This window comes from Nyctibius grandis, chromosome 20 (genome assembly GCF_013368605.1).
Source record: "Nyctibius grandis isolate bNycGra1 chromosome 20, bNycGra1.pri, whole genome shotgun sequence".
Classification (NCBI taxonomy): domain Eukaryota; kingdom Metazoa; phylum Chordata; class Aves; order Nyctibiiformes; family Nyctibiidae; genus Nyctibius; species Nyctibius grandis.
This window is the reverse complement of record NC_090677.1, coordinates 3,596,344-3,619,128: the sequence shown is the minus strand read 5'-3', so window position 1 is coordinate 3,619,128 and position 22,785 is coordinate 3,596,344. Positions and strand designations below refer to the sequence as shown.

At 47.1% G+C, this 22,785-nt stretch overlaps 1 protein-coding gene across 4 annotated transcripts in view; it reads right to left on the bottom strand.

Moving 5' to 3' along the window:
- Nucleotides 1-1,245: 1,245 nt before the first annotated feature.
- The window catches only part of MICU1 (mitochondrial calcium uptake 1), a 113,920-nt gene continuing 92,380 nt past the window's right edge, over nucleotides 1,246-22,785 (bottom strand). For all 4 annotated transcript variants that reach the window (XM_068416677.1, XM_068416681.1, XM_068416680.1 and 1 more), the window contains 4 exons: nucleotides 18,052-18,189; nucleotides 12,116-12,224; nucleotides 4,064-4,153; nucleotides 1,246-2,170 (listed from right to left, as the gene is read on the bottom strand). In XM_068416677.1, the coding sequence (XP_068272778.1) occupies nucleotides 2,010-2,170; nucleotides 4,064-4,153; nucleotides 12,116-12,224; nucleotides 18,052-18,189 (498 nt within the window). In that variant the 3' untranslated portion in view covers nucleotides 1,246-2,009. The remainder of the gene's footprint in view (nucleotides 2,171-4,063; nucleotides 4,154-12,115; nucleotides 12,225-18,051; nucleotides 18,190-22,785) is intronic.

Sequence of the window (22,785 nt, the reverse complement as noted above, 5' to 3'; positions counted from 1 at the left end):
TAAAGCCTCCTGCCCTTTAACCGGCTCCGTGCAGCGGAAGGGCTGAAGGCAGGAGATGCTCATCAAGAGCAGCGCTAATGAGGGACGAGACGGCGCTCTGCAATTAGCGACTCGCCGTGAATTGATCCCAGCTTTCACAGCACAGGCTGCGTGACCCGTTCAGTCACAGAATCACAGAATCAATCAGGTCGGAAGAGCCCTCTGGGATCATCGAGTCCAACCATTGCCCTGACACCACCCTGGCAACTAGACCATGGCACTAAGTGCCATGTCCAGTCTTTTCTTAAACCCCTCCATTGATGGTGACTCCACCACCTCCCTGGGCAGCCCCTTCCAATGTCTAATGACCCTTGCTGAGAAGAAATGCTTCCTAATGTCCAACCTGAACCTCCCCTGGCGAAGCTTGAGGCTGTGTCCTCTTGTCCTATCGCTAGTTGCCTGGGAGAAGAGGCCGACTCCCACTTCACTACAACCTCCCTTCAGGTAGTTGTAGACTGCAATAAGGTCACCTCGGAGCCTCCTCTTCTCCAGGCTAAACACCCCCAGCTCCCTCAGCCATTCCTCGTAGGTCAGACCCTCCAGACCCTTCACCAGCTTGGTCGCCCTCCTCTGGACTCGCTCCAACACCTCAACATCTTTCTTGAAGTGCGGGGCCCAGTCCTACCAGGATGCGACAGGCTTCGTTTGGTTCCAAAAGAGAGAAAATTGAGACAAGTGACACTTCCACAGAGGCTCCCCAGGGTCTCGTGGGCAGCACCAACAACCCTCCCTGCGGGCAGGATGGGTGAAACCTGCACCCCAGTGTCCTCTCTGCGACGTGTGTGACAGCACAGGGACCAACGCCTGAGCAGAGCGTGCTCCCTGCAGGCAAACTACAGGAGAGGAAGGAGGTGACTGTAGATGGAGTGACCCCCAACAGCAGCATCAATATCCCAGGGTGGAAATATTCTAGAAGTGTTTTATCCCCTCAAAGAAAGCCTGGAGCTCATGGCTGCCCTTTAAACACCCCCAGAGAGTGCTCCTCTTTCGGGGCCATCCCAAACCTGACCGCTTGCCTGGGGCTGGCTGGAACACGGGACAGCAAACACAGCAGCTCTGGCCTTCCCAGCGCTGACTGCTGGGCTTTGTCTTTCCAGCTCTGGAAAGTCATCACGTTTTTTCTCCCCCTTCCAAAATGCCCCATCGCCGGTGACTCACCACCAGGCTTAGGTGAAGAGCTGAAGCCATCAAAAGAGATGAGCCACGTTGTTGTGAGAACATCTTTATATGACACTTTACAGAGAGAACAGCACTCAGCAAATAACATCTTTCAGCCTGTTCCCGTTACAGCACTGCATTTCCCCTCAGAGAGGGCTCCCCATTTGAAAAAATAATTAGAGACCTCCCGCAGCAGGTTGCTTACGCAAGGCAGGACAGGCAGGAGAGCCAGTTGCTCCACTACTTTTAACTGCTCTTAGCAGCACCTCGGCTCAAGCAGCCCCTCTGTGGGTACCCCCATCCCCTCCACCCCCCCACAGTCTGGGGGAGCACGGAGCATTTGGCTGACCGAAATCCTGGGGTGCTCTCACCACCTGCCTGCTCCAGCCTCTGCTCCTAGGTCCCACCGCTATGATCTATCCAAGAATCCCACGGCTTCTTTCTTAGGAGCAATCCAAGAATTAAAATAAACCCCATGTAACAATGTAATAACATTAAATAAAGGTGATTTGGGTGCAGCCTCACCAGCTCGCTCGATGCCCAGCTCTGCAGGCAGGGCGCATCACGCAGCGGAGGTGACGGCAGTAAGAAAAGTCCTTTTCTTTTTCCTGAGAGAGAGGAATATTAAAGGGGCCAGCGGGAAGCAGAAGCTGCAAATACAACAGGCTTTGATTTCTAACTTCGATGTACAAAAATCTCCCGTTACGAACAGTCTGGGCTCGCCAGAGCCCGGTGCCACCCCACAGGTGCTCGCCCGCAGGCCGTGGCGGCAGGGCTGAGACAGGGAAGCCGGGCGCTCCTCCCCGACCCCGCTACTGCTTGGGCATGGTGAAGTCCCACGCCGTCTCCTGGGCGCATTTCCACATGGCCCGCATGAGTCGCGTGAAGCCCATGTCCTTGGGCTTCTCCAAGCCTCTCATAAGGCGCTGCTTCATGATGGCAACAAACTCCTTGTTGCTCAGCTCGCCGTTCCCTGCGAGGAGGAGGAAAAAAATCACGTTTGGCTTCAACCTCCCAAAATATCCTGCTGAGCAAGAGCTGCCGAACGACAGCATTTAAATCCCAACCCTACAGACCCTGCCCTGCTCAGCCTGGCACCGCCACGTCTCGCAGGGCCCGGGGCGCTGGGGCTTGAAGACAGAAAAGCAAACGCAAAGCAAATGCCCACACGCCCGCAGGGAACTCTCTGCTTTAAGACGTTTAGGAAATTAGAGGAGCACAGGGTAACAGAGCACAGATTTTTCTTAACGGAGTAGAAGGGAAGATTCATTAATCTAGTGAGAATTATGTCAACTAAATTTATGTTAAAAAGAAGATTATGATAAATTGGGGCAAATTTTATTCTGTAGTTGCTTGACTGCCAATAAATTAACATCAGCCCTCAAGAAACAAACCCACCAGTGCCATCAGTTCCCCAGATCAAAGGAGAGAGAATCTCTCTGGCTGATACAGGGAACCACATTATTGTATTTCATGAACGAGTTTCTTCATTTGAGAGCTTTTTTTTTTTTCCCTGCCTTACATCCAAATGCAAATCTGGGCAGTGAAATTCCAGCAAAATATCAAGGGGCAAATAAAATTCCCTCCGGTGCTGCAGGTTTTTGATGTGTGCATGGTAATGTCTATAAACACCAACAGAGTGAAAACCCCCTTTTCAGAAAGGGTCATTAGACACTGGAAGGGGCTGCCCAGGGAGGTGGTGGAGTCACCATCTCTGGAGGGGTTTAAGAAAAGACTGGACATGGCACTTAGTGCCATGGTCTAGTTGGCAGGGTGGTATCAGGGCAACGGTTGGACTCGATGATCCCTGAGGTCTCTTCCAACCTGGTTGATTCTGTGATTCTGATTCTGTGAGAGGTCTGCGCCCGATCCCTTCCTTACAGGAACTCGTCTGACAATCACAGTCTTTCTCCACAAAGGTTTGCTACCAAAATATTTAGCAGATTCTCCTATGAGAGGATGCAAATGGAGAGTATTCGGCTACACTTTGGTTCACTCTAGTCTCCAGCCTGGTCGTGTGGCTTGAGGATCACATCAGAAAGTGGCACTGAAGCACAGAGGAAAATAAAACAAGAAACGCAACCTTATAGAGGTGCAAAGAAGCAGGTGGGGCTGAAACCAAGAGGGGCAACAAGCAATAAAGTAACTCAAGAGGCTTTTCTGTGTTCATATTTATATCAGAAAGCAAACAACTGTCTATTTATGCATCAGTGCTGCTGCAGAGAGCTGCCAGATCCTGGTGACTGTGCTGGAGTCTGGTTTTGGCTTTATAGTTTTGGGCAAACGCAGAATTTTGCTGCTTTCCAAGCCTGAATCGCTGCCATCATCCCCTGGTGGCAAAGACTCCCCTGATTCTCACTAAACCAACCCGAGACTGCTTCAGCGTGGCAACAAGCTACCCCAAAGCACTCGCATCCTCTGCGGGCCAGCAAAGCAACGAGCTTCCTAGCAGGGCACAGAGCTGCCGTTAATTAATTAATTAAGCTGATATTTGTCCAGGACTTTAAAGATAAAGTACCAGACAGGCTCCTTTCCAACACTGGAGCACAACAGCTCATTTTGTTACACAAAATAAGAGTTTTGTGGAGGGGGGGAAAGAAAAAGCTGTGTAGTAAGCTGTGCACGCCAAACGCTTGCATCCAGTGCTTTGAGATCAACATCTTGGAAGCTGGGTAGCATCAAAAACCCTTCCTAGAAGGGCAGGAGCACCAGTACAGACCCATGAGGCTGCAGATGGTAGCACAGCAAGAAGAGCCAAGGCCATGGCAAGCTTTCATGGCTGGCATTTTCCCCCCCTATTTCCTCCCCTGGCTCGCCTCCCGCCCATCCTGGCCAAGAGGAACAGGGCGAGGTTGGGGTCACTCACCGTCACAGTCGAAGAGCGCGAACACCACGTCGCACACGTGGTCGGAGAGCTCCACCTTGGCCACCGTCCTGGCCACTTGCTGCATCGTCACTGCAATGGAGGGAGGGCACAAGGTTAGCAAGAAGCCATGATCTGCCAACCTGCAGCGAACGCAGGCAGAGGAGCAGAAGATTCTTGTTCCTCCACAGAAAACTGCCTTTATGAAAACGTGTCATGTTCAAAGAGGCTTGAAATAAGCTTCGACCCCAGCCCGTTGTTCAGTATGTGCCTCAAAACCAGGCTCCTCAAAGCCTTCGCCTTCCTCCTGCAACACCACATGGGGTGTGGAGAGGCTGCCGGTGAGCACCAACGTGCTGATACCTGCGTGTTCAAGATAAACATTAAAAACACTGAGATGAGATGTTTTTCCCCCAGCTTTGGTTACAAAATCAGAACACCAGGTGGGAAACCTCTCCTGACAGGCTTGATCAACAAGGCAGCTCCTTCTGATGGCGCTGCAAAGACGATACTCTATGAACCAACTATACCAACAGGCTGGGAATAATAAAAACCTGTTTTCCTGTTAAGCAACCCAGGGCCAATAATTGCAGAACGAACCCATCCGCCCTCTCCCTGCGACAGGCTCTGCAGCGAGCAGGCAAGGTTAACCTTGCAATAAAATAAAGAGTTGTAACGAATTATTTCACTTCCCCCCCAGACTGGCAGCTGAGCTCGTCAGCAAAGAAGCGAGCGGTGGTTTTATTCACGCCTCTAGAAAAGAGCAATCCGTGGAGCTATCAATCTGGCAGGGTTATGCAGTAGATTTTGCTGCATAAAGGGGAAAAAAAACCCCCTCAGTGGGCTGGTTTAGCTGTTTCCCTACATGTATTCGTGTGCGTCTGGCTGCCCTTTAGTCTCCCTTTGATGGCTGCTAATTGAAGGAAGGAGGGGAGGTAAGAGCAGCTCAGTTGTCTCTGTCAGGGCTGAAACACTCTGCTCCCTTCCAGATCTCGATAACATGGAAGAGCTTTGCACGAACATGAGGGTATTTTAAGTTAAATTGCTGCCCTGCAAAGCCTGACCCAAGGAAACCCCGTCCAGAGAGACTTTGCACTGCAGCGGCGAGCTGAAAGCAACTGGGATGAACGTTCAGCTGTGGAGCTCCCCTTCAGCAGAGCAAAAGAGGGAAGTGCTGTGACAAAAATCAGATTGAAACCAAAAAAAAAGCCTCTGCTTTCATCCTTCTGGGTTCACACACTCTGGTCCCTTTGCAGAGCTGTTGGCCCTTCAGAAATTCTGAAGGTTTATGTGTCAGAAGGAAGAAATAAGCACCCAATCTATACTGTAACTGGATTAATTAGAAACTGCATAAAGTGTTTCTAACAGGATTTTTTTTTCATTAATGTTCAAGATTATTGGTTCTTTCCACCCCATTTCTTCTCCCCTGAGCGAGGTTTGGGGTTTTCGGGGAGGAATCCATAGCCACCATGAGGTCCTGTTCCCCTGTAAAATCCCTCCTTTTGCTAAATAATGCAGGAGAAAACTGAAATTAAACAGAAGGTGGATTAAAATATATATAATCTTAAGTGGGCACCTGCTGTTTCCCTGTAATTATTCTTTTTGAGTTAAAATCCTTTCCTACATGAGAGATGTAGCTCTGGTCTGCAGTTATTACTCAGTATTTCAGTTCTGCCACCATCAGCCAGGATACGGCCGCTGCTTCTGTGCGTGTCCTGCTGGCAGCCAGAGCCTGCTGTGGGGAGGGCAAAGGCAATATAATCATTAAAGAAAACTTGAATTAATGTTATTCCCCAGCCTTACGCCTGCACCTTGCCCACCGAGCCGTGGGGAGACCGCACGTCTCTCCCAGCCCACCCACGCCAACCAGACTCAGAATACACCGTGCCACGCGCACAGTACACAGCTCTCAAGAAAACCTGGCTAGCAAAGAAAAGGGTGGAATTCACATTTTAAGTGCAGAGACAGCCACCGTGTCTGTGCATCCCTTTCCTTTGGGCTCTTTTCTTCTGAACATGCCAAATCAGCCAGCAAGATGCAACACGATGCAATGAATGAACTGCAACACAAGCGAGCGGGCGCATTAGATGGCAGCAGCCCTCCACAAAAAGAGCTTTAAGGGTCTACATTTGCTTAGCTCACACTGACACCAAACGCTCACAAATTAAATGACAAAAGCTGCCTTCAGCTTTCCCCCTTGATCCAAGGGGGAGGGACTGATGGCCAGCACCACACATACCCCAGACCCCAGGAGGGGGTGACTACAAATCACACCGGTATAATGCAAGTATTTATAGGTCCTCTTTGATCAAACGCCATGAACATGAAGTGGCAGCAAACGCTGGAGCCAAATGGTGGACGGCGTAGTCCTTTTTACCAAGATAAATGCCCTGTCTCTGGATTTTAGATATGCCTTTGTAAGAGGCGCCTTTCTCCTCCCTGATTAGGCCATGCTTGCTCCCTAAATGCAGCCCCGGCTCCAGCCAGCTGCAAAACGCGCGCTCTAACTCCTACCTGCCACGCACGCTCACGAGGGGCTTCAGTAACACGTGTAAAGCTCAAGGAAAAAGAAGAGGTTTAGGTAAAAGAAAGAGTTTACCTAAACTTATTTCGCAGCTTATTTTTTCCCCAGAAAGTCCTGCTGGGGAGACACTTTAAAACACCTCAGCTTTGGCAAGGGCAGAGGTTTGAAGTGCTGTAAGCCACCTCTTACCCAACACCCGGACCTTCAGACATCAAAAGCAAGTCTGTATTTTCTCAGACAGCAGCAACAAATTTAATTTAACTCCTTTTCAATGTAAATCACCTTTAAAGGTGCTCAGCCAAGCTTTGATACCATCCTCTCCTCTGGTGCCCAGGTACCCTACTGAAGAAGTTATTTGCTATAGCCTTATATGGAAAAAAGAAAATTAGAATGATTTCTTAATTAAAAGTCAGATTTTTCTGTTGAGTTTACACCCCCTTTCTTCCATCTTTACAGGGTGTCGCCTGATCCTCCTCCTCCTCTTCAATGTGTGCTTCTTTATTCTTTGTGGCTGCAGTTTTACCAGCTGTAATTTGTACTTAAGGCGACCCGTTACTGCTTCCCCTCTTATCAATCCAGCTGCACAAGTGTCACCTCCATCACGTTGTTCTTGCTCGATACAAAAATGTTATTTCACGGGGGCTGCATCCATCTCTAAACAGGAAAGTCTCCTGGATTTTATACCACTGAAAATGAGTTCCACATTTCTATCTTGAAAAGCTATGCGGCTTTTTAAAATTTCAAGTGTTAGTGCCTCCCACTGGTTCCTTTAATGAGCCATCTGAGTTATTTTATGCAAGTTTAGTGTCCGACACTGGTGTTATCCTTTTTCTCACTCCAATTCCCACAACCGCACCATGATTAACGCCTCACCAAGTGCTTACGAACAGGGCTTTTCTAAGGGCAAGAGCACAGCCAGGTGGCAAACTTCACTTTTTTTTTCCTCCATCTTGAGATTAATCACACATTTGGCCAAGTAACAGGCAGCTGGGCTGCTGCCTTTGTTTCCCAAATGGCATCCAGGGTGATGGGAGCAGGGCTCCCTGCCCTGGGCAGTCCCAGGCTGCAGAGGCAGGACACGTGTATTCTGGGCTCCCAGAAATCAGGCTATGCTGATACCCACATTTCCTTTTAAGCATCCCAGTTGGAAACGTTGGATGCCATCGCTGACGATACAGCTAGCAAAAATCTATTTAACTCTTCCCAAATCGTTTGCATGAGCACATACCAGAATATCCATCCAGAAGAGAGATGTACAAACCCTACGCAATCCTGTGGCACAGCACATTTTTCTTTTTCTTCTCAAAATGGGAGGCTGCAGCCCTGCAGCTCACTAGAACCCGTTTTGACATCAAAGGGAGCACGATGGAAAGTCATGGACATCACGCTTCTGGGAAAAAAGCGGAGCTACCAGACCAAAGGCTGAGCCGATCCACTCTTGATGTAATATTCTCAGTCATAAATAAGTAAAGAAATGAGATTCCGACGGAGAAAGTGGTTTCTAAACTGAGAGGTATTCAGCACCTTCCAGGGGTTGGTGATCTATGGAGAGCTTGTCTTCCAGGTTACCAAGCTGACTTCTTAAAGCCTTGTGGACATGCATCCTCTGCTGTGACAGAGCTTTGCCCAACAACTCGTTGCATCAGCGCTCAGCAAACACCACACCGTAACTGTGTGTGTACTAAAACCAAAGGGCAGGCGAGCTCCAGACCCCTCCTGCTTGAGCACACGGTGCCAAGCACTTCCATGGTCCCTCTCCATCAGGACACACACATACACACACATCAACGCACTGGTGTGAGGGCAGCAAAGGTGACAACCCATGACCCTGTCTTGCCTCTGCAGGACACCAGATTTCATTGTTCGACTCTTCTCCTTCTCACGAATTATCACAAATACTCATCCAGGCTTTCTTACGTGCTCAGAGAGGCTGTGGCCCCGCACTTCAAGAAAGATGTTGAGGTGTTGGAGCGAGTCCAGAGGAGGGCGACCAAGCTGGGGAAGGGTCTGGAGGGTCTGACCTACGAGGAATGGCTGAGGGAGCTGGGGGTGTTTAGCCTGGAGAAGAGGAGGCTCAGAGGTGACCTTAGTGCAGTCTACAAATACCTGAAGGGAGGTTGTAGTGGAGTGGGAGTCAGCCTCTTCTCCCAGGCAACTAGCAATAGGACAAGAGGACACAGCCTCAAGCTTCGCCAGGGGAGGTTCAGGTTGGACATTAGGAAGCATTTCTTCTCAGCAAGGGTCATCAGACATTGGAACAGGCTGCCCAGGGAGGTGGTGGAGTCACCATCTCTGGAGGGGTTTAAGAAAAGCCTGGACATGGCACTTAGTGCCCTGGTCTAGTTGACAGGGTGGTGTCAGGGCAATGGTTGGACTCGATGATCCCAGAGGTCTCTTCCAACCTGGTTGATTCTGTGATTCTGTGATCTCCATCCTTGGAGATATCCAAAACCTGACTGTAGGTGGCCCTGTGGGACTAGAGGGTCTCTAGAGATCTCTGCCAACCTCACCTACCCTACAGCACTCCTCCCCACCCAGTTACCAGTGTTGACTCCATGCCATTACTCCAGAGGAGCCATCTGAGCTGTGCCTCCATGGGGGACTGACTTCTTTCATCCAGCTCTGAAGGCAGATTAAAGCAAGCAGCAATTCGATGACAAATACACGCTGCACTGAAAACTCACCTCTACCTCCTTCCAAATTCCCTGTCAAGTCTGCAGCTGTTTCAAGCTCCATACTTCAAATAAAATGATCTTCCATCAACCCCTCCTGGGCTCCAACACTGCTCCGAGCCGGCCGAGCCACAGGAGCGAGCAGCGGGCTCAGCCCTCTCCCCTCGCTTTGGCCCATCTGTGCCTTGCCCTGAAGCACGAAGGAGTCAGACCGTGGCTCTCTGCCGGCGCCAGCAGAACGGCTGCTTGGAAAGTCTGGCTGCAGACGGTGCCAAAAAAAAGTGCAATTCACACCCTCGCCTCGAAAGGGGAGTGAGCGACGAGTTGGGCTCCAGTCCTCCTCCCAGCTGTAAGCCCAGGCTGGGAGAGTTTTCTAAGTAATGCTTATGATTTAAGAGAATGATGGCTATTATGTTTCTGGTAAAATGAAAGATGGACTAACAAATAATCTGTGTGTTATTCTACGCGTTGTTAAAATACAGGCTTATGATCCTTTTTAGGAGAGGAGGCTACTTTATTTCGATGCAGAAAACAGGTTTATCAAACTGTGACTATTTGGTGCCATCCATTTTTTTCCTCTTAAATTTTAAACGGCCCTTCTAAAATTATAACAACATTTGCTGCCTTAGGTTAGCAGCAATTTATTTGATACGCAAAGTATCCCCTTCTCCCCATACGATGAGTAATTTTTACATTTGTTGGTTTTTAATAAGCAACCTTGTGAAAGCGTGACTTCTGGAAGAGTACACCCCATTTATTGCTTATTTGATTTGTGGGTGCAATATCCCAACTCAGAGCACACACGTATGGGTAATGCATAGACAATTTAGGCGTGGGAGCACACAGATCCCTGCTGCAAAACCCAGGTGTATTGCTGCAGCTTGCTCTGCACCTTTGCTAAGACCACAGCAAAACGCTCCACCAACCTTCCTCAAGGTTTACTTACTCCAGCCAAATACTCCCAGCTTGATGGTTGTGGCTCCAGCACAAGCTCATTAATCACACATAATTAAACAGAAATCACACTGATTTACCAACTGCACGTGGACCTGAATACTCACAGAATCACAGAATCAATCAGGTTGGAAGAGCCCTCCGGGATCATCGAGTCCAACCATTGCCCTGACACCACCATGGCAACTAGACCAGGGCACTAAGTGCCATGTCCAGGCTTTTCTTAAACCCCTCCAGAGATGGTGACTCCACCACCTCCCTGGGCAGCCCCTTCCAATGGCTAACGACCCTTTCTGAGAAGAAATGCTTCCTAATGTCCAACACATATTCCACGAGCGGGCAATTGCTAATTTACTGCAGACACCAAGTAAATTGGATTTGCTGGGCTATTACCTCCACATGGAACGCTGCAGAAAAGGCTCTGCGCAGCAGCAGCAGCACATCTGTACTTCATATTTATACTTTTAAATTAAAGAAAATCCTATCAGGTTCTTTTAAGTCTTAAGATAACGGTGATCTAAAACACAGAGCACAGATGATTTCCCCCAAAAAGTCAAAGATGAGGAGGGCTGTTGACACACGCAAGAAGAGACGTGACACGTTCAGCTCCCTTTGTAATCCCACTGCCCCAAAATCTATTAATGTCTTATTATTCCCACAACAGCAGCAGTTGGAAGAATAACTTGCTTCCATAACATTTAATTTTGCAGCTGCCGAAATACATCAGCTTTAACTTTCTCATAGACAAGGGTTTCCACTTAGCCTAAAAAACTTCTAATGAGTTTGCCATTATTTTGTTTTATATTCCCAGTCTGAGTGTTTTAAAAAAAAACCACCTAACTCTTAAATAAAAGATCTAGAAAAGGAAAGCATGCACTTGTGACATATCCTGGTAGCAGAGAGCTGGACTTTTGGTTTTTTAAATGTAGGGGGGGTGTTTTTTGGTGTTTGTTTGTTTTTTTTAAATCAGTGTGTCCAACCTGAGAACATACCTGATACGGATTAGCTCAGGAAAGCAAACACATGATGAGATGAAGAAGGATATGGATTGGTCTGATCAACAAACCACGCTATTACCAAGCTGCCCAGGAAACACCAGCTCTGAGGTTTATTCAGCCAGCTCCTCCAGCTGGACTGGGAGTTATCTGAAGAGAGCCTGCTCTGGACAGACTTCAATGCTCAGTCTGGGACCTCAGGGGGGTTCCAGTGCTCCCTCTCCTTCCCTCCAGCACGCCTGGGAGCTCCAAAGGTGCTTGCCATTCCTTGGGTTTCAGCTCAGAAATGCAGAATCTGGCCATACAGCTCTTATTTCTAGGCAAAGCCTCTTATTTTTAAGCAAAGCTGAAACAAAACAAGGGTTGAACAGTTCCTACCACCAGCTCCGCTGCTGGTTAGTGCCTCTGCCGCCTCAGTCATGGAGACCTCTACAGAAGATACAGTTTGCAGGAATACATCTTACAACACTGCTTGTCTTTGCCAACAATAATTTTTCAAGTACTTTGTAAAAGGCGAAAAAAAAGTCACTTCAGAAGAGATGAGAAGACAGACTGGTGTGCTTAGGATCAGGTACCAGGGCCTGTCATACACTCACTAGGTCATCTGGCCTCTGCATGCATCAGGCCTGAACGGTCCTGATGAAGATACCACCATGAAATCACCGCTTCCTAATATATTTCAGCCTTTTTTTCCCCTCTATATCTAAAACTAGGGAGGTATAAAACCTGAAATCCCTCTTTATCCATAGACGTAGTAAGTTAAACCTCTCATGACAGGGAGGAATTGCGATTTTGGTACATTTTTAACCTGTCAGTCTGGGCTCGTTCGACATCTTCCCAACTCCAAAGACATGGCATGAGTTGTGCTCCCTCAAGCTTTAGCACCTGTTCATCTCACAAGGTTTAATACCTTTATCAAGCGAAGCACCAGCCATGTGGTAGAAGCTCAAAGCCGTGTCCACGTCGTTTATGTTCTTCAGAAAAGTGAAGAAGCTCTCCACCTCCTCAAACGTCAGCCCCTAGGACAGAGAAAAGACAGTCTTACGGTGATGGGAAAAGGAGATTGTGACACTACCTGGATTATGAAGGACAAAGTGACTCATCAGCCCAAAGCTGTAGCCAGAGAGGAATTCACCTGCACGCTCTAAACACTCCTACCTTGGCACTTGAGGATATGGTTTGCGACCCATATTTTTGTTAACCACCTCTGCTCCCCTCCCAGCCCCAATGGGAAGGGACTTCCCCATGCACAGTCAGTGGTGGCAAGGACCAAAAAGCATTTCTCTGGCCCTTGCTCCGCAGCCAGCTCTCACCCAGAAGAGCGGACACACCATGAGCTGGTTGGGATGCAGGAGACCGCTGCAAGCAGGTTCATTTATATAGATGTTTATCGACCCATTTAGCACCAGCACGACTGCATCACTGCTGGGACAAGAGCTGCAGCCTCCAAACTCCCCCACCACAGCCACGGCTCGGAGCCAACCGAGGAGGTAGATCATCGCTGGTGTAATAACCACTCAGCCTTCCTCTCTGGAAGAGATAAATCAGCTTGTCAAGAGGAGTTCATGTTCAGGCTCCTCCTAGCCCATCTAGCAGAACAAAATGATATAGCAAGATACTAAAAATCCCAACTGCCTAACACGGCGTGGTTTTATACTCTGGATGGAAGAGCACACATTTGGTGGTTACTGTCAAATATAAATTTATACGATCCGTTGTAACCCTGCTCAAACTCTTCCCAACAACTTATAATAAGGGAAGAAGCCACCTATCTTTTTTTTTTGAAAGAAAAAGCTCATTTTTTACCATCTTCTCATACCAGACATGGTGCTTCTAGAATTGTAAGCAGAAGAATTACAAAACATTTTCAGCTTGTTCCTGTCTTTGCTGTAACTGAGCAAGTGGCACTGCTGATGCACATTGCACAGCAGCTATTCTAAGGCAAAGAGGCATCCCAGCAGCTATTCTAAGCAAAGAGCCCAAACTTTGTATTTTCCTGGAATTTTCCACCATGAAATGGCAGATGTCAAGGCCAAACAGCATTGCTGTCCATGCAAAACAGCCCCTTGTTTAGTAGCAACACTGCAGTTGCTGTTGCTGCAGCGGGTAACAGGGAAGGTTTACACACCTACATACGTAAATCTGTGGTCCTTTCACCAGCTGAAAAAGCAAAACCAATGACATACAGGGATATCCTACAAATCTGGGCTTTCATGTGGACACAGATACTGAATCTCTGTAGCAAAAATGCCATCAGTATTATGAAATTAATAATTTATTGATGAATCCTATAGTTGAGGATTAACTCTTTTCCAGCTACCAAACTAAAAATAAAATCGGAGACTGGGACAGCCTCAGGCTTGCACAGACAAGTCGATAGATAAATGATCACCTTCATCAGTCAGAAGTCTGAGTAGGGGAATTTGTCTAGTCCCTGTCGATGTGTTTGTCAGCGCTGCTTGGCTCTTCATAAGTTATTCACATCTCCATTGAAAGACCAATAGATGTTTCCATTATTTAAGAGAGGCTTGTGTTAATTCAGAATCACAAGGAATTGCACCTCTGGAGAGCACTAGGGTAGCGATCATGGCATCTGGATGACCACTGCTTTCAAGGCATCTGTAGATCTAGCTGCTGATTCATAAGCCTGAACCCTTCCACCATTGAAGTAACACTAGCAATACATAAGCAGGCAGACTCCAGACACACCTACCTGCTTGCAACATGCATCTTGGGACAGCTCAGAATCACGGAATCACAGAATCAATCAGGTTGGAAGAGACCTCTGGGATCATCGAGTCCAACCATTGCCCTGACACCACCATGTCAACTAGACCATGGCACTAAGTGCCATGTCCAGTCTTTAAAAAGCTCAAACACCTTCCACAAAAGTCAGGGCTTTTCACCTAGGCACCCAGGTTTCAGTCGGGGAGAATTACATCTCGCTCCCACCTTCTGCCATCTCAACAGAAAAACATGCTACACAGCCCCAAAGAATGTGTAGAAGATGACCTGAATCACTAGTTCCTGAAGAGTCAGCTTGGTTTTCTAACAGTTAGGGAGGCATAAATCAAATACCTTGCTTGTAAATTCTATCAACCACTGGAGTCCTTCTCACTAGAAGAGCAGCTGTGTAAGTATAACTCAAGGGGGAGGATCGTAAGCAATTTTAAACAAAGTAGAGTGTTGCAGCTCTGCTGAATACGCAGAGGAGTTCACGCATCCAGGGTAAGATGGGATTTTTTCTCAAGAAAAAGAAATATGAAAGCAGATTATCAATTAATACAATACGTGCCATTCCCAAAAGCAGGTATGGAGAATAACGATGTTGGAAAATGGCTAAAGGTTAGACTAAAACCAGAGCTTCAACGTTTTGGAGGCTGCCAGGGTTGCCTTGTGCAGAAAAGGCAATTGCATCAGACAATGAAGATGATGTTTGGCAGGTTTCAGAAGAAAGCACTCACAAGGTAAACTGCATTTCCAAGGTAAAGCTTGCCAGGTAGGTTTGGTACAACTACTGTTATTCTCCTCCCAGCATCACACCCTTAAAATTATTGTACTTCCACCTTCTTTGGAAAGCAATAGCAAGTCAAAGCCCCTCCTGCTTTCAGCATAGAGGGGAGTTACAGCAGGTTAGTAAACTGTGGAGATAACCACACTACGCTGCTATACAAGTAGGCTAGTGAAGCGTGAAGAGAAGGGATTTGGGGAAAAATTCTTCCTGCAAAACATGCTTGCATCGTAAACCTCTCTGACCTACCAGGTGTTCAGCGACTGGAAAGCACTGCAGGATAAATGAAGTGGCTGGGTGGCTTTAACGTCTCTCTGAGGTCTGGGAGCCGAAGGGAGAGCAGTGGGTGGCACTGGCACCAGCTCCACTCCCTTTTCATACGATGGGAGTAAAGCAGAGCCCGACCAAAGCAGCTGCTTGCTCTGCAGATGTCTGGGTTACAAACACAGAGGAAGAAGCGATGCCTGTGTTGAGCTTTTGCAGTTTCAAGTGGGAGAAGGCTCTCTGGCTTCATACTCCACTTCATTTACAAAGAAAACTTTGCAGGCGCATCCCTGAATAAGTTATCCAGAAAGCCTGAAAGGTGGTTGACGTGATTCTGGTCATGGCAGCCCTGTTTCTAAAGAGATGGAGAAATCTAAGCTACATAAAAACACTGACACAGCTGCACCAGCACAGTCCAATGAAAGTACATAAGTGTATTTCGATACAAAGTGCTGCACACAAATCTGCAAGGGATTATGGTCTTCTAAAATCGCCCAGGGGAAAAAAGAACCCCACAAACTTTCAAGAAAAAGTTCTCTTGTATAAAAGACAATGCAAAGTTAGGCACTGGGCTGGATTCTCTGTGAGCTAAAAACCTGCTGAAGTGGAGGATTTCAGTGCCTGACTTCTCTAGCTCTGCATAAGCATTGACTTTCAGCTGCTCTGGCTGTAAAAAAAGGCTTATCTGCCTCCAGGGCAGAGTGGCTGGAGCTTTTTGCAGCCTTCACATCTCCTTAAACCATTAAATATCTTGTTAACAGAGAGGCCGTCTTGTTTTAGGATTTTGGGTGTTTCATTCCCCCTGGTCTAAGGAATCATGTGTTTTCCACCAATTCTGTTTCTTGCAAATGTCATTTTTTGTCCTATTCCCCCATTTCTCTCCTTGAAAGTCCTTGGAATAAAGAAAGAAAAAAAACTTGCTCTGAATCCGCTTATCTGCATTTAGAAACACAATCTGGCTGATTTGGGGATGAGGAATAAGGTGACAACAAAAAGTTCTTCCTTTGCCACAGATATCAGGGTTTTGGCTTACACATGAAAGGAAGAAAACATCTGCTGTAAGAAACCTTCCAAAATAACTCCCTCTGCCTGATTTCTCGTACACCCAGCTACTGTTCAATAATATCTATGTCTGTGTGTATGTATGTATCTACCTATCTCTCTCTATATATATTTAAAACCCCCTAAATCACAGCAAAAGAATTGACAGTTTGGGAACGTTAACAACAGAGCTGATATTTTCTGTTAGACACACATCACAGTTAAGTATTTTTTCCATGAGAAATCAAATGATTCCTGTTAAAACTCAAGGGGGAGCAGAGGTATTGCTTATGGTTTCCTCCAGTTTTTAACTTTTTTGGCATTATTTGCAGTTAATAGAGATCTATTAGTCTACGTGCCCCGCTGCTTCAGTACGCCCAAATTCTCCTCCAGCACCAGTGAAAGAGGGAGAAAATGGGGAGGGAAAATGTTACTGGAGTGGCTTGACATGGACTGTGGATTCCTGCACATCACAGGAGTCCAGGTAAGGCATCAAAAAGGGACAAACAAGGACTAGACCCTGGCCAGCACTTGTGTTTTATAACATACTTTGCATCTAAACCAGTTAAGAAATAAACGCCAGTTCTGATGTCAGGAGGAAGCGGCTCTAAAACAGTCAGACCAACCCAACATGCAGCCAAAGGCTTTCCATCCGTTCTCATTTTGACGAATCACTTGTTTATAACCTAGTTAATAAAAGAAAATCCATCTTTATAGAAGCAGAAATGAAATTCTAATACTGCAGTAATTCAGCAGCCCATACTTGCCTTACCTGATAAAGCACATCCCTTTAGTATGGATGTCTTATTCCAAGGTCTCTCACTAAATTAATGAGTGTAGGACCTGTACCCTTATTCCTCTTTAAGTCAGGAGTAATGCAAATAATTTTTCACATAAGTTCATAACTAAATAATAAACTGCCCAGTCGTAGCAGATAATTAATCCAAGGTCGCGCCAGTAACTAGGAACACGTCTCCAATGTTTATCCTGGCTCCAGACCCAGTGTGCCGTTCAGTGAATTTAAATTTTGAAAATTACAGCATCCATTTTAATAGGGACGAGCCTACACCCTGATCTGGACACTGACCACTATTTATCATCTGCAGAGTCAGCGTGTCTCCCCGGCACTGCCTAACAAGGTGCGTGTGCTTTTCACAGAATCAGTCAGGTTGGAAGAGCCCTCTGGGATCATCGAGTCCAACCATTGCCCTGACACCACCATGGCGCCAGGCTTTTCTTAAACCCCTCCAGAGATGGTGACTCCACCACCTCCCTGGGCAGCCCCTTCCAATGGCTAATGACCCTTGCTGAGAAGAAATGCTTCCTAATGCCCAACCTGAACCTCCCCTGGCCAAGCTTGAGGCTGTGTCCTCTTGTCCTGTCGCTGGTTGCCTGGGAGAAGAGGCCGACTCCCACTGCGCTACAACCTCCCTTCAGGTAGTTGTAGACTGCAATAAGGTCACCTCGGAGCCTCCTCTTCTCCAGGCTAAACACCCCCAGCTCCCTCAGCCATTCCTCGTAGGTCAGACCCTCCAGACCCTTCACCAGCTTGGTCGCCCTCCTCTGGACTCGCTCCAACACCTCAACATCTTTCTTGAAGTGCAGGGCCCAGAACTGGACACAGGATTCAAGGTGCGGCCTCACCAGTGCCGAGTACAGAGGGACGATCACTTCCCTAGACCAGCTGGCTACGCTATTCCTAATAGAGGCCAGGATGCCATTGGCCTTCTTGGCCACCTGGGCACACTGCTGGCTCATGTTTAGCCGGCTGTCGATCAGCACCCCCAGGTCTCTTTCCGCCGGGCCGCTTTCTAACCACTCTTCCCCCAGCCTGTAGCGCTGCACGGGGTTGTTGTGGCCCAAGTGTAAGACCCGGCACTTGTTCCTGTTGAACCTCATGCCGTTGGTCTCGGCCCATCTATCTAACCTGTCCAGATCCCTCTGAAGGGTCTTCCTACCCTCCAGCAGATCGACACTCCCACCCAGCTTGGTGTCATCTGCAAATTTACGAGGGTGCACTCAATCCCTACCTCTCCATCTTGAAAGTGCTTCTTGAGCTGCTTCAGCATGACGGTGAGCTTCTTGGACTGCACCCCGCTGTAGGCCAGCAGCATGCTCCCGAACTGCCGCTCCGTGATCCGCCCCTCCACCGGGTCGTGCCGCTCAAACTGGAAGGGAAAAAAAAAAACGCACTGTAATAAAAAATGAACATTTCAGGAAACACTGCTGAAGGACAAATCCTAACGCATTTGAATATTCGCTTCCCCCAAGACTATCTCCATCCATAAGTCAACACTTTCCCTATGGGCTATTCCTTGGACAACCTCTGGAAGAACTCTTTGTATCCCGCCCTCCTAGTTTTATCTCGTAGGGGGACAGCGTTTGTAGAGCTGGGCTTAAAAAGGCAAGATGATTAAACTGAAACCAAGCTAGCATCCACAGGTCTCCAAAGGGATCAAAAGCAAGAACAAACACTAAGGTGTCCTTCACAGGCACCTCCAGCTTGGACGTCTGAATAAACATCCAAAGAACTTGGCTGCTGCAGTGACATTTTCTGATTGATCAAAAACCGGTGCAGGACTGAGCTAACTTGCAAGTGTGTACTTCAAAAGAAGTGTATGTAGGAGTGGTTCCATGATTGCTATAAAGGGTGCTTGTGGCTAATAAACATGAAAGAAAAATCTTGCAAAAACTAAGTCTCATTGTAGCTCTTTTCTGCTTCAAGCCCTGTATAGGTGGATTCAGCAAGGGAAGGTTTGTGGATGTCTCCAGACCTCACCTTCCCCCGTCCCACAAAGTTCTCCTTGTCCTAGGACCCTTACAAACGCTGCTGTGAGGGCCCTGCAGAACTTCCCACAAGCCTTTCACCCCTTCGGGGTGCAGGTCTTCTCCATTAAACCATCTCTCCAGCACTACTTCATGTTCTTCTGGCTTTCGCTGCAGGGGAGAAGGGAAAAGCAATTCTCCCAACTTGGGAAGGTGCTGGGTCTGGGCACCACGTCTCTGCTAGATGAATAATGCAGATTTCATCTTTTCCTTTCTTCCCCCCACCTCTTTGTGGCTGTAGAAACATCAACGTTAAGACTTCAACCAACTTCAGTTTCACAGACCTCATCATTCAGGATCCCTTACGCGATTTCTTCAGATTTATCAGAAAACATTTGACCTACACTATAGCTGATCACAAGCCAGAAGATGACATTTAACAACAAAATTAACTTTTAAACTCCTCCAGAACAACTCAGTACCACTGACATGACATTACTCTGCTCAGTGAGTTAACCATTTCTGCCTCAACCGCTCTTCTGTGCTTAATTACACAGCTAACACGAAGGCTAGCAAGGCACTTGACCGAGATCAAGGTGGGGAGATGAAAGCTCGTGGATCCACCAGCCTTGCTTTCAATCTGTGTGTAGGCAGAGCTCCAGACATGGCTGGCTATGTATCCTTTTAATATATATACTCTCCTTAGCTATGCTCTGAAACAACTAGGCTGCGTGCAAACGAGCTATTACAATTTTCATGCTAATCCCAAGTTGGGGGTAAGTATTTTTTAGTTATTAGCATATCGGCCAGACTTTTACTGCTTTTCCCAGTGGGATACCAAGTGGTTCCTACTGCACTTGAAATGCACGAAACACTGGGGCTAGAGGGGTTTGGATGGACGATGCTGGCAGGAGGCAGCTCGCAGCTGGACATATTCTGCTTCTGGGCACCTTGTGCTTTCGCTTCAGTGGCCCACGCAGTATCTGGGAAAAATGATGGCACTTTTTACTGTCAACTGATACAGACATTGGGGTTTATTTACGACGCAAAACACTGGCTTCTCCTCTTCCCACATGCTGAGGAAAGGAGAGGGAAAATTCATTTGGAGGAAAAGTATGCGTTCTTCATTAAAAAGCAGAGGTAGTCCCTCCTGCCACGTCTGAAGAATGCAAAGAAGTTTTACAATACCCAAGAGATACAAAAATTCACAGTCAGTACTGTTTCAAAAGCAGCACCGATGCTTTCTTCTACTATAATATTCCTAATTGCAGCTCAAAAGACACAAACCAGCATTTTTCTACCAACCGCCTTCAAATATCCCAAGTTTTAGCAGATCATGAGATAGTATCTTCTATTAAAGGATAAGAAACGGGTCCAAATATCTCAAATCAACCTCATAAGAGGTGAATATGCTTAGAAAAGTCTTGAAGTCAGCGTCTAAAAGCCCACCAACTTTAAGATAAGAAAGGATTATTCTCAAAACGCTACACTGAAGAAGTCTTAACAGGAGCGTGATGCCTAAACACATCGTTTCAGCCCAGCTTTCCTCTTTCTTTCCCATTTTCAGCCATGACCCTGAGATGTTCGAAGCAACTGGCCCACTGCTGATGCAAAGGGTCTCAGCGAGCCCTTTGGCTCCCCTCGCTCGGGCTTTCCCAAATAAAAGCCAATGAAACACACCGATGGTTTAAGGATTTCCTGGGGCAAGGTGGTACATTATGAATAACTCTGCAATTTCCAGTCAACGTTTACAGCTGGGAGAAAGGGAGACAAGCACACTTTCAGCAGGATTACTTGTAAAATTCAATGCAAACTAACTTCTGCATCCCAAATGTCACTATTGAAAACTAAGTTATCTTATGTAGAGGCACCTATTACTAAACATTTACAGCTAGAGAACAAGCAATGGGGAAAAATGCTTATTCCTCATGTGATTCACTTTCTCACCTTCTGGTCCTTAGGGTTTTAGGGGTTTCCTTGGACTGATGTGTCTAAACAGACACACGACAAATTTTTCCCCCAAGAGGTTGCCTGATGCTACTTGGCACCCGCTAATCCTTTTACATCACGGAAACGAAGCGTACTGGCCCAAAAGTTTCCCTGCAGGCACTACTGGCATGCTTTCAACTATCACTCACGCAAGGAAAGGATGGACAGAGGTGCAGCAAAACTCTGGGTTTGGGCAATCTGGTCTACACCAGGCACCGAGGATTCTTCTGTACTACAGGGAAAATAATAACAAGTGCTATTGCATTGACTATCAAAGACATGAGCCAAAGCACGCAGAGAAAACCGTTCTGGAGGCAAACCTTTCTACAGTGTCCATTAAAAATAACTCCAATATTCAACTATGAGGATCTCACCAGCTCTGAGCAGCAGCAGCGAAACGTGGAGCACAATTAACACGCTGATGCTTGTGGTATTTTTGGCATCTTGCAAAATTTATTGAAAATGAAGGAGAGCGCCCATCCTACTGCCATGGCCCGAGTCCTGATCACAACAAGCAAGAGCCTCACCTGCAGTAGACCCACTGCAGGAGACGGAAGAGCTTTAATCTGTTGATTTATTGCACAGTTGGGAGATTGTGCTAAAGGACAAAATAAAACAAATCTAAGGTGAAGGAACTAAAAACTTATTTATACAAATCTCTTTAAAGTACAAAATCATCCTGAGACCCTGTGAATAAACCAACTCATTCCCCTCCCTGTGGGCGCCAAAACTGGTTCCAACTTTTCAATTTCAGCAGGTGCCATGATGAGTCGAAACACCATACAAATATTATTCACAAGAAATTAAAAGGCCTGAAAACCATGAAATTAATGCTTCTTATTCTGGGTTTGTCTCACTTTAAAATGAACACCTCTAACATTAAACTGAAACAGTCACAGATGCCCAAAGTCAGTTCCTGGCAGCCACGAGGTGTTCGTTGCAAAGGCCAGCTGAGAAAGGGGCTGGCAAGCGAGGGCTGGTCAACAACCAGTTTCTAAACTCAAATATAATCACCACTGAACTGAGAAAAAGCAACGAAATTACAGTGATGGGTAAAGAAAGTTCAAAACTTACCTCCAAGCTAGTGCCAGATACCTTTAAATTAATTACAGAAGGGACGAGTGGGGGATGTCATTTAAAGATGATGCAGAAAGAAAAGTTTTAGTGAGAGAATTCTGCTTATTTTTTCTGACATGTTTGCAATTGTGTTTATTCGTAAAGAAATTCGGCTTCGATGATTTGTGAGTGGAAATACCTTGAGTTCAGCTTTTTTTTTTTTTTAAAAAACCCAAACAGGTACCCTGACACCTCCTTTCCCACGCCCCTGTCCGGGAGCAGGGGCACCACATCTGTGCTCTCCTGCCTTCTTGAATGTCTTCTGGCCAACTGAACGCAGCTCGCCCATCGTCTCCACTTGAAAATGAAGGAGGGTGCAAAGCCTATAGTACTTTTTCTTTCAGTACTCAATACACAGTCTACAAACAGTGTGAAGTGTTAAAATGCCCCAGGTATTTGAAAAGGCAGGAAAAATAGTGTCCTTTCCCAGGTAATCACGATCCTTTGCCTTCCGCATGTGATGTTACCATACAGGTTATTTTTCCAGTCACTCGGGGGGAAAAAAAACAAAATCCCAGAAGGATGGGATGCAGGGCAGAGCACACTGAGATTTATTACAAGCAAACAAGTCCTCTGACAGCCTTTTTCCCTTTTATATATCAAAGAAAGGAAAAGCACGGCCAAGGCAATCGCTCAGCCAGCACCGCAGGGCACCAGCCAGCGTGGGACGGAGCAGCTCCCACGTGTGACACCCACCATCAGGGAAACTGGGGAGGGAACAGGGGGGGTCCTACCCCTCTCTGAACTGCAGCCCCAAAATCTACGCACGCAACACAGATGGCCAGCGAGTCCAGTACCTCTGGAGCAGCTTCCACCCGCAGCCACTTGGTGCCAGCAGAAGATTCTGCATCCACACACTGGCAAGGATACAGTAAATAATGAAATATAACACT